Source organism: Dipodomys ordii, unplaced genomic scaffold, assembly GCF_000151885.1.
Source record: "Dipodomys ordii isolate 6190 unplaced genomic scaffold, Dord_2.0 Scaffold58, whole genome shotgun sequence".
NCBI lineage: Eukaryota > Metazoa > Chordata > Mammalia > Rodentia > Heteromyidae > Dipodomys > Dipodomys ordii.
In genome coordinates this window covers 4,696,012-4,708,370 of record NW_012267274.1, presented here as the reverse complement: position 1 = coordinate 4,708,370, position 12,359 = coordinate 4,696,012, and the positions used below count along the sequence as shown (strand labels likewise).

The 12,359-nt window shown below is 45.6% G+C and overlaps 1 protein-coding gene across 1 annotated transcript in view; it reads right to left on the bottom strand.

Annotated features, from left to right (window-relative positions):
- Adam12 (ADAM metallopeptidase domain 12) overlaps positions 1–12,359 on the bottom strand; it is a 225,752-nt gene that overhangs the window by 74,849 nt on the left and 138,544 nt on the right. The window contains exon 4 of the mRNA XM_013021993.1: positions 8,653–8,729. Within this exon, the coding sequence (XP_012877447.1) occupies positions 8,653–8,729 (77 nt within the window). The remainder of the gene's footprint in view (positions 1–8,652; positions 8,730–12,359) is intronic.

Here is a 12,359-nt window from a genome sequence, read left to right as displayed (position 1 = left end):
CACTTTATTTAGACTCTCACGCCTTAATTGGAAAGGGCATTTTCTGTGTTGAGGGCCTGCACACATTCATTTTGCAACCCAGAAAGGCAAGTCGGAGAATTTTTTTTTGAGTTTGAAATATTTTATGGTAAAAATAGACTGCATTTTACCTTCTGTGCTTTCTTGTTTTTGCCTTTCTTCTTTCTTCTGTCTAAAGATATATTACTAGGAAGAAGAGTCTAGAGAAAAGATGTCTCATTGCCGATAACTATATCTGAATTTGCAGACCCAACTCAGAAGGGAAATCATCCTTTTCTTTTTAAAAGATGATTCCTGCATCTAAATTATTTATCATGACCAGATATATTTCCTAAATATTTGAAGAGATTCAGATATAAGGAGGGAGGCAAATATATGTATATATATATATATATATATATATATATATGCATGGTATTTTCATTTATTTAATTTGTAAGAGATGTGCAAACACAAGTGCTCTTACAAATATTCAAAGCATGGAGCTGTGGCTTGGAGGATACAGTGTGCCTCCTGGAGGAGTGGATAGCCTTTCACAGGATCAAGAAACACCATGGCAAGGTGAGTCCAGCGGCCAAGGGGAGAGTTCCAGCTGTGCCACTTACCATCTGTGTGACCTGATCGTGCTTCTTAATCTTATCAAACCTTGTGTCTGCCACTAATACAATGGGGTTCACATTATAATGCTATTTATTGCTCAAAGTTTCTACACCATCCAATGAGAAATACCAGCCCAGGCACCAGGTGGTGCCTGAATGGTAGCAGCTCTTTATGAGTTATTCCAAAGATGGACAATTCTTCTTTAACTCATCTAGCCATAGGTTTACTGGCCACCGAGGCCTCCCCAGAATGAAGTACAGTATTGATGAGATCAGTATACTTCTGGGAGAACCAAGAACCTTTGAGCCAGCACTGAGGATTAGATGTAAATGAACAGATTTGTTTTTAGTGGACAGAGTTTCAAAAATGCTCTAAATGGCAGAGTCAGGGGTAGCCTTTAGCCACGAACCATGACCCTTGTCATGACTTTCTGGTGCTGAGGCTGGAAATGAGCAAGGATTGCCTGGGATCGAGCTTCTTTCACGAGGTAAGGAACCCTGGCGTAAGTGCTGGCTTTCCTTTCTCTCTCTTCCAACAAGAGACAAATGAGTCCTTTCATTTGAAAGGTGCTTGCTGATGCTGAGAGTGAGGTTTTCTGGGAGCAATGGTAGTTGGGCCAGAACTGTCATCTGCACAGCTCACACACACCTCGCACTTTCTACTGTTCGGCATGGCGACCACACCTTGGCCCTTTGAGAACACATCATGCTTTCATGGGAAGTTCATCTGGCTGTAAACGGACACGCCTGCCACAGTGACTCAACCTTGCTTGAGACTCGAACCTCCTTAAGACTTCCCCGATGTGATTCACGGATGCATTATGTATTAACCACAGAACTTTTCAAAGTATGTTAGCAGATCAGGCCTGAGAATGAGACAGACAGACTCTAGGTTCTGGGCTTTCAGTCTGACACTTAATTTATATTTGAGAATACCCCTAATCCTCAAGAAACACTCATCACTCCATTCACTGCCCTTTGATCATCCCAACTGATTTCCAAAGCAAGGACCAAGTAAAACGTTCCTATGTTGCTCATACTGCTCACCTTATTTCTTTGGTCATTCACTCTCCCTGTTGATTGATGGCCTACTGTAGGAGTCTATTAATAAAATGACTGAGCTTCCAGACTCAAATGGTATGGAGGACAGAAGCTTGAAACAGTCAGGTAGCTCCTTTGAATGGAGCTGATAAGCAAGTATACACTAGCCAACTTCCACTGGTTTAGCCACAGTCCTGTTTTGTATGTATCATAGGCATTGGAAGAAACAGATACCTCCTGACTGGGATAGTTGTATTCTGGGCAAGAGGACAGCACCAGAGAGGGAAAATGGATTAACAGGGAAGATCTATGCTCCATACAACCAGGAATCAGAGCTCTGGATGCTGGAGGAAGAGCTTGGAGTAACTAAAAAGGTTCTGGGAATTTTTTAAGATCCCACAGATTATTAAAAGCCATTGTGCGTACCTCTTCTTTTTCCCTTACAAAGTAGCAACTTTGAGTATCTCCAAATCAATAATTCAGGTATGACTCTACCATGTGGAATGTCTGGGTCCTTTTTGTTGAGCTCTTCTTGTGAAATCAACTGGACATTGCTAAGTTGAGGGTGGGGAACAGGAATTTGTGTTCATTAATGATATGGACTTTAACAAGCTTAAATTAAGAAAGAGAACTTGAAAGGCAAGGACAATTAATGTAGGAATCTGGATTTACAAGAAAATGGACTTTCTCACAGTAAAAAGAAAATAGCACCATAGCCTTTCATGTTGTATTGTTACTTTTCTGTTGTGCGTTTACTTAACTATCTAGTCGGGAGACTTGACAGTAAAATATGTCACCAGTGCTTGAATCCTGAGGAGGAAACTGCCGAAAAAGTTTTTCTACTTAGTGGAAAATTTCTAGAAATTGTTACTTGGTTATAAAAGCATTCTCCTATCTCTTTTTATCTTTTAAGTCATCCAAAGGCAGATGTGGAGAAATGGGGTGAAGGCCATCCCTTTGCTCCACAGAATTGGCAGCCTATGTACAGCATAATTAAATAATTGCTTTGGACTGTCTTGGGTATAATTAATCATTTAGCTCTAAAGCTTGCTGGAAACAACAGGGGATACAGAACTCAAGCACTCAGACTTTCCGAGATGTGAAAATGTGATGTTCTCACAGTCCTCCTGGCCCTAAGTTAGATAAGGAGATGCAATTTGTTTTAAGTTGAATATCATAGATATTTGGTTGTAAACTTAAAGTTGGAAGAATCTCAGAGTATGGAATATAAATCCAGCAGACTTTGAGGGTGTGTGTGTGTGTGTGTGTGTGTGTGTGTGTGTGGTTTCCTTTTGGTGGACTGGTGCTGGTATATATGAGGGGAGATGAGCAGGGACCCCAGTGTTTGGGTAAGATGAAGACTGAGTTCCTTCTCTGGAGGGACAGCTCAAGGTGGTCACTAGACCTACCATTGTAGGAGGCCAGCTCCTGGGGTAGAAAATAAAGCAATAATGGAGAGGAAGGAGGGCCACCTGCCTGTCCTCCACCACCACCTCTTAACTGTGTCATTATCCCTATCGCTCTATGAAGCTTCATGGATCAGAACATCCACCACTGCCCAGGGTGCCCAGGTGGCTTAAGGCAGAGCCAGGGCCAATCCAGACCTGGAGGTCTGAGGCTAATGCTCCTCAACCCCACGCTCACCTGCCTGCCTCAGCCTGTTATCTCAGAACAGGGACAACAGCAGTGAAACAGAAGCAGAAAAGACAGGACAGAGATGGGCGCAGCCGCTGTAAAAATCAACCGACCTCCCTTCAAATGGAAATTCTTGCTATTCTTTATTGAACAGAAATGAAGAGGAATCTGTCAAAATGGTCAGTTGACTTGGCTAGTTTTGTGTGAGAAAACTCAGGGGTTCTATTTTCCCTCAAGGTAAGTCTTTGTCCTTCTGAAAATTCAGTTTTTAATCCAGCATCGGTGGTGCATTTGGCAACCCTTCAGCTTAATGCTACATGAGGCTGGACTATCTGTAATAAGACAATGATTAGAAATTATGAATTATCCCAGCTTGTTCAATCTTCTACTGCTAATCGCATTTCCTAGGAAAGAACTTTTGGTCTTAATATTATGTTGTCAATCACAAGTTAGAAGTATGGTTGACATAAGATTTAATTTCAGTGCTTTTTTTCTTTCTGAAGTTCATGGGTAAAAACAATATCCTGCCTCATATGTATTTGATAAACTGTAATGACAACAATATTAGCCAGCACATCATGAGCACCATAAGGCTTATTTTCAATAAATGGTTTCCATGGAAACTACTCATGTATAGCAAAACAAATATTCATTATTCCCACCAGGCACAAGGTTAGATGCCTTACCATCAGCTCCTGTTCCGAATGAAATGCACAAGCAGGGCAAGGGCAGGACCAAAGGAAAGGCTTACGTATTAAACAGGTGTTTATGGACAGGCAACACAGGCTGAATACCTTGAATGAAATGATTGCAAATTCTAAATGCACGCCATTCGGAAACATGTTTGGTCCCAGGAATTTCAGACGAGCTATTTTCAATCTACTGGCGCATCAGGAATAAGAACAGCTTGGTGACAAGTGTACCATGAGCCAGCCAGCCGTCTTAAAGACGATCTTTACCAGCATGCTTCGGGTAGTGCCAAGTTCACCCTCTTAAAGCAGGCAAGCCAGTAGGTTTTTAGAACAATGAATTGTGCAGCTATCATCCCTGCCTAATTTTAGAACATTTTCATCAACCTGAAGAGGGTCTGGACCAATTAGTGGTCATCCCACGCCCCCATCTTACCCACAACAAGCCACGCTCCTGTCTAATATGGACAGCAATCGTGCAGATTGCTGGCCCATTTTACTAAGGAGGAGAGAAAAATGAGAGGCCGTCACTGGGGGAGGGGACTGAGCAGTGTTCCTCTGAAGTGTGTGTTCCCATGCTCATCCCTCTTACCTTGGAGTAGAGCCTAAAATTTAGAAAGAGGGTCTTGACAGATGGAATTAAATCCAATATCTTAAAAAAACGAAATCATTCTGGATCATTCTGGGCCCCAGATCTAGTGACATGCCCTTCTGAGAGACAGAAGGGTTGACACATATACTGGGAGCCAGTGGCTCACACCTATAAATCCCAGCTCCTCAGGAACCTGAGATCTGGAGATGGCAATTTGAAGCCAGCCTGGGCAGCAAAGTCTACAAGATTTCATCTCCAAATGGTAGTGTCCCAGTCCACCAAGCAAGCTGAGAAAGCACTCGAGGCCCTGTGGTCACATCCTGGAGCTGGGGGGAAGGTGACAAAAGAAGGTCAAGTGAGGACAGAGGCTGGAGCTGCAGTGGCGCCTCTATCAGCCAAGCAGAGCCAAGCCTGCGGGCAGCCAGGACACGTGGGATTTTCTGTGGCCCAGTAGAGCTGTGGACTCAATCCTGGGTGATCATCAGGAGTGGCAGGTCAGACTCAGAGCTGGTGGGGACAGGATCGTGACCATTTCATGTCCCCATTGAAGTCCTAGCCTGTCCACAGGAAGAGAGAAGGCAGGAGAGGAACAACGCAGAGTCCTGGCTAGAAACACACAGCTGAAGGTCAGAGGGCAGCCAAGGAGGTGAGTCAGAAAAGGCTGAGAGAGCAGATGGCCATGAGGGCAAAGGTGAGGGACAAGGACAAGTTGGCCTTACTTCCTTTCTATGGTAGGACCCACTGCGCCTTGAGGGGCTGAGGGCCTGCAGTGAGCAGGATAGAGATTTACTCATACCTGCCCACGGGGGTGGGGGGGGGTGGGAGGCACATGATCCTGCTGAGCCTGCGTGTCTGCAATGGGCAGCTCTTAGCACAGGACTGTGGGACCCCGATCCTGTCTAATGGACAGGAAACTCCTCAGTGTGCCGGACCTTCCTGAGGCTTTAGCCCAACTGTCTATGAGTCTTTGGGTCAAGCCAACAATCTGGAAAACACCTAATGGCCCAGGTCAGAGGACACTGGAGTCAAGTGCTGAGGGGTCTGGGAGGATGGCTGTGGAGGACGCCCCTCAGCCCAGGGCCCATCCTTCCTCTGCCCTGGTCCCCTTCCCCCACCCCGCCCCCCAGGGTTGTTGTCTTCCAGTTTCTCAGCTGAGACTTCTGAGTTCTTCAAATGTGTCCATTGGTATTGTTTGTTAAATTCTAAACAGTGATTCTGCACCCGCATGCGGCAGGCATTGTACAGTGACTGCTTGTTCTCATGGATAAATGACAAATGAGTGTTTTCATTATCGTGTGTATCCTGGGTTCCATGGCCTACAACACTGATCAATTCTACCCTTTGAAAAAAGAAATGGATGACTATTTAAACAGTGTAGGGGCAAGAATTAGTCCTGTATCATATTTGCTTTACTCTAAAATTTGGTACAGTAAAAGTCACGTGACACAACTAAAATCTCTGTGGTACTTCCAACAAGACCATCATCTAGGCCCTTATTTGTGTAATAACTGCCTCTCCTCTTGATGCTTTTACTCATTTATTTACTCATTTTTTATTTTGTGGTGCTGGAGATCACCTCCAGGATCTTGTATTTTGTATATTTAGGCAAGAGATCTATCATGAAGCAAAACCCCAGCCCTTGCTATTTTTTGTTTTTTGTCAGTCATGAGGCTTGAACTCTGGGCCTGGGCACTGTCCCTCAGCTCCTCAGTTCAAGGCGAGTGCTCTACCACTTGAGCCACAGCACCACTTCTGGTTTTCTAGTCATTTATTGGAGATAAGAGTCTCATGGACTTTTCTGCCCGGGCTGGTTTTGAACTGCGATCCTCAGATCTTAGCCTCCTGAGTAGCGAGGATGACAGGCATGAGCCACCAGTGCCTGGCTGCCCTTGCTATTTTTATGTGACTGAATTTCTAGGAACACTTTGTGGGACCCCTCCCATCCGAGTCTAGGAGCATCCACTTCTGTCAAGTGTGGGAAACATTCCAGATCCCGAAGCCCTTACCCCAGGGCAGGTGGGGGCAGGGTGGCGAACTCAGGGAAGGCCCAGTTCAAGGCTGTCTGAGCCCTGGGAGGTCCCAAGAGTTTCAGCCTAGTTCAGAACCTGCAATGATGGGAAAACGCAGGCTCACTTGGAGCAGGAGCCACAAGTCTCCTTATGCTGATGCACAAGGAGCAGCGGGGACCAGGGAAAGGTGTGGTGTGTGCCTGTGTGCTGTGTGCTGTGCTGTTGTATTGTGTGTATAAATGATTTGTGCTGTGTGTGGAAAGACCGTCATGTCATGTGCCTGTATGTTACATCGTATGTATAGTGTATTATTTGTGGTGTGTGCCTGTGTGTTGTGTGCTGTGCTGTTACATTGTGTGTATAAATGATTTGTGCTGTGTGTGGAAAGACTGTCATGTCATGTGCCTGTATGTTACATCATATGTATAGTGTATTATTTGTGGTGTGTGCCTGTGTGCTGTGTGCTGTGCTATTGTATTGTGTATATAAATGATTTGTGCTGTGTGTGGAAAGACCGTCATGTCATGTGCCTGTATGTTACATCGTATGTATAGTGTATTATTTGTGGTGTGTGCCTGTGCTGTGCTATTGTATTGTGTATATAAATGATTTGTGCTGTGTGTGGAAAGACCGTCATGTCATGTGCCTGTATGTTACATCGTATGTATAGTGTATTATTTGTGGTGTGTGCCTGTGTGTTGTGTGCTGTGCTGTTACATTGTGTATATAAATGATTTGTGCTGTGTGTGGAAAGACTGTCATGTCATGTGCCTGTGTGTTACATCGTATGTATAGTGTATTATATGTGTAGTGTGTGCCTGTGTGTTTTGTGCTGTGCTGTTGTATTGTGTATATAAATGATTTGTGCTGTGTGTGGAAAGACCGTCATGTCATGTGCCTGTATGTTACATTGTATGTATATTGTATTATTAATGGTATGTGTGTATAGAGAGGCTGCATGTGTTATTACATGCCTTTGTGTTGTTGTGTTGCGCTATGCTGTGTGTATTACATCCTGTGCTGTGTGTGGAGAGGCTGTGTCTTATTGTGTGTGCCTGTATGCCATCTGGTGTGTATACTATACTAGGTGTGATATGTGTGAGAGGCTGTGTGTTGTGTTGTGCTGTGCTGTGTGGATTACATCCTTTGTGTTGTACAGAGAGGCTGTGTGGTGCCATCGTATGCACGGATACTGTGGCATGTGTGTTGTGTGTGTGTCCGGTCCCCAATCTCCCAGGATGTCACAGTTGCCACTGACAACACTGCAACCCCGCCTGTAAACTCAGGCTGTCCATTCACCCGTCCTCCCTCAACCCTCCCGCAGACCCCAGTCTGGTGCAGTGGGCCCAAGCCCCCCAGGATGTGAAAGATAAGCTGTTAGTGCACCAACTCGATAAATAAACCCAGTAAAAAGGCTGAGGCAGCTGGAAATTCATCAGACAAATGGTCTTCCTGGAGAGCTCAGAAGAGCCGAGTGATGGCTACCAACTGTGATTTGGGAGGAAGGGCTGGAGGGAGCCGGGGCTGCCTGCGCAGCCACAGAAGGTCTTTCCTTCTTTTACTTCTTGCATTTGCACATAGCGTTGCCGCCGACCCCTGCTGACCCCTGCCCACCCACACCTATGATCAACTGACCTTGGTCAATGTTACATTAATTCATTTATTTATTTTGCTTTCTAATGAAAGGAGGTCTACCCTTTTAGGTTTTTATTAAGCCAACAGCTCCGAAGTTAATACTTAATGTCCTGTCTTTTATCACTGGGAATTATTAAGCATCAGAGCTACAGAAGTGAAAAGTGACTCACAAATGTTTGAATGCTGGAGCTCAGCTAGTTCAGTCCTTGTTAGCCCCCAAGGCCTGGGAATGGCGCTCCGGAGGAGCTGAGGGGCAGGGTTTAAGATCCTGGGTTAGCCGCGCGGTTGTGAGCACCCACACGAGCGTCCTCCCTGTTGCCCAGGTGGAGGTGCTCTGCGACCCCAGCATGCTTAGTGCTGCGGAGAGAGTGGGAAAGACAGAGCTGGGTGGGTGTGAGCTGGAGACCAGAGCTGCCGTGGCCATGGCCACTTACCTGAGACCAGAGCAGATGCTGAGGCTGACTGTGGAATCAGCGTCGCCTTGCACGTGTCCGTGGTAGTAACAGTGGCCCTGCAGTAGAGGGGAAAGGGTTCGGTGATCACAGGCCCGCCACTGCAAGAAGCTACCTGCCTCCCATCCGCCATCCTCTCCCCTTTCTCTCTCTCTCTCTCTCTCTCGTTCTCTCTCTCGCTCCATATATGTATGTATACATTATGTATATACATACATACATACATACATATATATATATATACATATATATATATTTCTGTACTGGGCTTGAAGTCAGGGCCTGAGCACTGTCCCTGAGCTTTTTTTCATGCAAGTCTAGGGCTCTACCACGTTAGCCACAGCTCCATATTTGCCTCCCCCTCACCTGGTTAATTGGAGACGAGAGTCTCATGGACTTTCCTGCTAGGGCTGGTTTTGAACCATGATTGTCAGATCTCAGCTTCCTGAGTATCTAGGAGTACAGGCGTGAGTCACCAGTGCCCAGGTGCAGTCTTAATGTCTTAATCTTTAATGCTAAACGTAAGGTGAGCTGTCAGGATCTATGGCTGGAGCGTCTGAGATTATCAATAGGGCTTTGAAATGCATCTGTTTTATCGCTGCCTCTCTGACCCTTCCCGACCCCAGGAAAGTACTAGTGCTGAGTGCTGCACAAAATCCACCCACAGAACAAATCACGTGGCTGTCGACATTCATCCCTGTATGAATTGTCTTTGGTAATGAGACAAGGCGCAGCATGGGGTATTTAAGCACACTGTAAAACAGAACAGAACAAGGCCTAAATCTATGGCCTATGGAAACGGAACAACAGCTGAGAGGAAGGGGGTAAAGGAAGAGGGGACCTGGCTGAACAAGTCTGTCTCAGCAGGAAGGCAGAGCAAGAAGGTTCTAAGTCTGAGACAAAATTTCCTGTGGGGCATGCCTGCACCAATCTGTTCTTTAATGATGTTCTCTAAGAAACCACAGAGCCTGGCACTTTCTTAGTGGAGATAGATATCCATCCAGACTTGAAGGTTCATTTTACTGCTGAACGAATCCTCTTCTGCAGCCCCAATTAAGTGCCCGGCCAACAAGTGTCGGCTGGCACATGCTCAGGAGTCTCCACTCTAGTCCTGCGGGGTGGGGGAGTGGGAGGGGCTGCTATGCTGAGGGAAAAGAAGACCCCTGCTCTGCTGTGCCCATCCGTGACTGGCCGCTGCACTTGCGGGTATAGCAATTCACTAAGACTACCTTTCTGGGCCAAAGGAACGGATGGGTTGGAATGATGGACACTGGATAATGGCGAGAGAAAGGAGGGAAGATGCTGCTGCTGTCACACTGTGTAGAAGGGCATTCTGGGATCATCTCTAAGGAAAGGGAGATAGGAAGACTGTCCGGTTGTGGGGCCTGAACTCTGGGCCTGGGCGCTGTCCCTCAGCTCTTCAGCTCAAGGCTAGCGCTCTACCACTTGAACCACAGCGCCACTTCCGGCTTTTTTTTCTTTTTGCTTATGTGGTGCTGAGGAATCAAACCCAGGGCCTCAGGCATGCAAGGCAAGCGCTCTACCACTGAGCCACCTTCCCAGCCCCAGACTTGCTGTTTTGTTGGACTTTCTCTTGCAGATTTCAGAAGCTCTTTATACATATATACACACACATGCACACATACATATACTATATACAGGATATTAATATTTTATCTAATTATTATGCATCAATTGTCATTTAACTGTTTGGAAATCCTTTGTTAGTGTTTCTGGTTTTCATAAATTTATCTTTCTTTTCCTGAATTTTGCAGGTTGCTTAAGGTAGTTTTCTTTCAGGTCATAGTTATGTGCCTTAATTTTTTTTTCTTTTTGGTTGTATTGGGATTTGAACTTGAATTTGTTAGGCTGTTTAATAATGGAGCATACCACTAGTGCTTTTAGTTGTAGTTGGTTTTCAGGTAGGATCTTGTACTTTTCCCTGGGTCTGCCTAGACTCTGATCCTCCTACTTCTATTTCTCATGCTGCTGGGATCACAGTCATGTACCTATTTTCGATTTGGATAGTCTTGCAATTAGCTCTATGTGGAAGTTAATATCTGTAACTGTGGGATTGGAATCCTACCTTCTTGTACAAACTTAGCCAGTGATATTCATTGCCTTTTGTCCTTTCTTTACTGATTTGGGGGTACTTATGGCTCCACCTGTGTATTCTCTAGTCAATCCTAAATTTTCAGTCCCTGTGTTAATGCCACTTTTAAGTGACAGTTGTTCTATATTGTGTTGTGGTATGTAACAGAGCAAGTTCTCTTTTAAAATTAAGACTGAATTCCCATACCACAGATGTCATCATTTTAAAGCTTTCAATGCTAGTGTTTTATGGTCTACAGTTTATATACCTGATTTCCTCCATCACTCCATTCAATAAGAATGTACAACAGTCACCATTCTCTAATTCCAAAACATTTTTATAGGTCCCCAAAGAAGTGTAGAATCCCTCATACCCCTCCCCCTGGCAAATTTCCCTTCTATTCAATGAATTCTCTTGCACTGCTCATGTCATACAAAGGGAATCACACAGTATATGGCCATGTGTCTGGCTTCCTCCATTCAGCATAACTTACTCATGTGATAGCACGTATCAGCTCTTCATTCCTTTTCATTGATGAACAACATTTTCATTATTTTCCAGACAGGGTCTTATATATTTGCCTGGACCAGCCTGGACTGCAATCCTCCTGTTTATACTTTGGCATGTCTTAAGAGGATAGTTTTGGATCACTGTGCCCAGCTTTGTACTGACTGAGATGATGTCTTGTGAACTTTTGTGACCCGTGGCCTTGAATCTCGATTCTCCCAATTTCAGCATCCCAAGTAGATACAGGATTACAGAGGTGAGCCACCATGCATGGCTTATGTAGGACATTTTACTATAAAGGAAAACGTTTGGTGTTGAAAGTTTATATCAGACACCCTGCTGCTATCAGTGTAACAGGATTTTCTATGCTACCAAGCCTGCCGCTCATGAACAACAGAAGTCCCGTGGGCTCCTTTCTGCATTGCAGAGCAGGAAGGCTGTGTCCAGCAGGGCTCAGGGTAGGAGAAGGACTCACCTGAGAGGAAAGCGGGCATAAGGGCAGTGCTAAGGGGGTGGGGGCAGTCCAGGGTTGAAGCTCAGTCCTGCCTTGCTGGTGGACTGAGGCCCAGGAGTATGGCACTCACGGTACCCTGCTTCTTCCACTGAGGCCGTATGTGGCTTTGAAAAGGGCACGTGGGAGGACTGGGTGGAGTGGAGGTGCTCTGCTGGCCACATCAGACACCCACCAGCCACACAAGGCGCCACACAAGGCATCACACGCAGCATCGGTGGGAAGTGGATGCTGGATGGCTTCCCAGTCCCCTCTCTCCAGGTAACTCTCAGGGGAATCGTGATGATGTTTCTGTGTAATGGACTGCAATGCTCAATGCATCAGGAGCCCGGCTCTGGTCATGGTATGGGGGGGGGTTCAGCCCAGGCACACAGAGGCATGGTGCAGCCCAGGTGGAAATGGACACTGGTGCCCTTTGGGTTTCAGCCTGCCTGGAGTAACCTGAATCACTAGGAGTTGACTGCTACAGATTTTGGGGGTTCATCTTAAAAGTCCCTTCCTGTTTTAGAGAAATGTTGAAATGCTACCAAAGGTAAATACTGGCTAAATACTGGTTAGAAACACTGGAAATTAATTGGA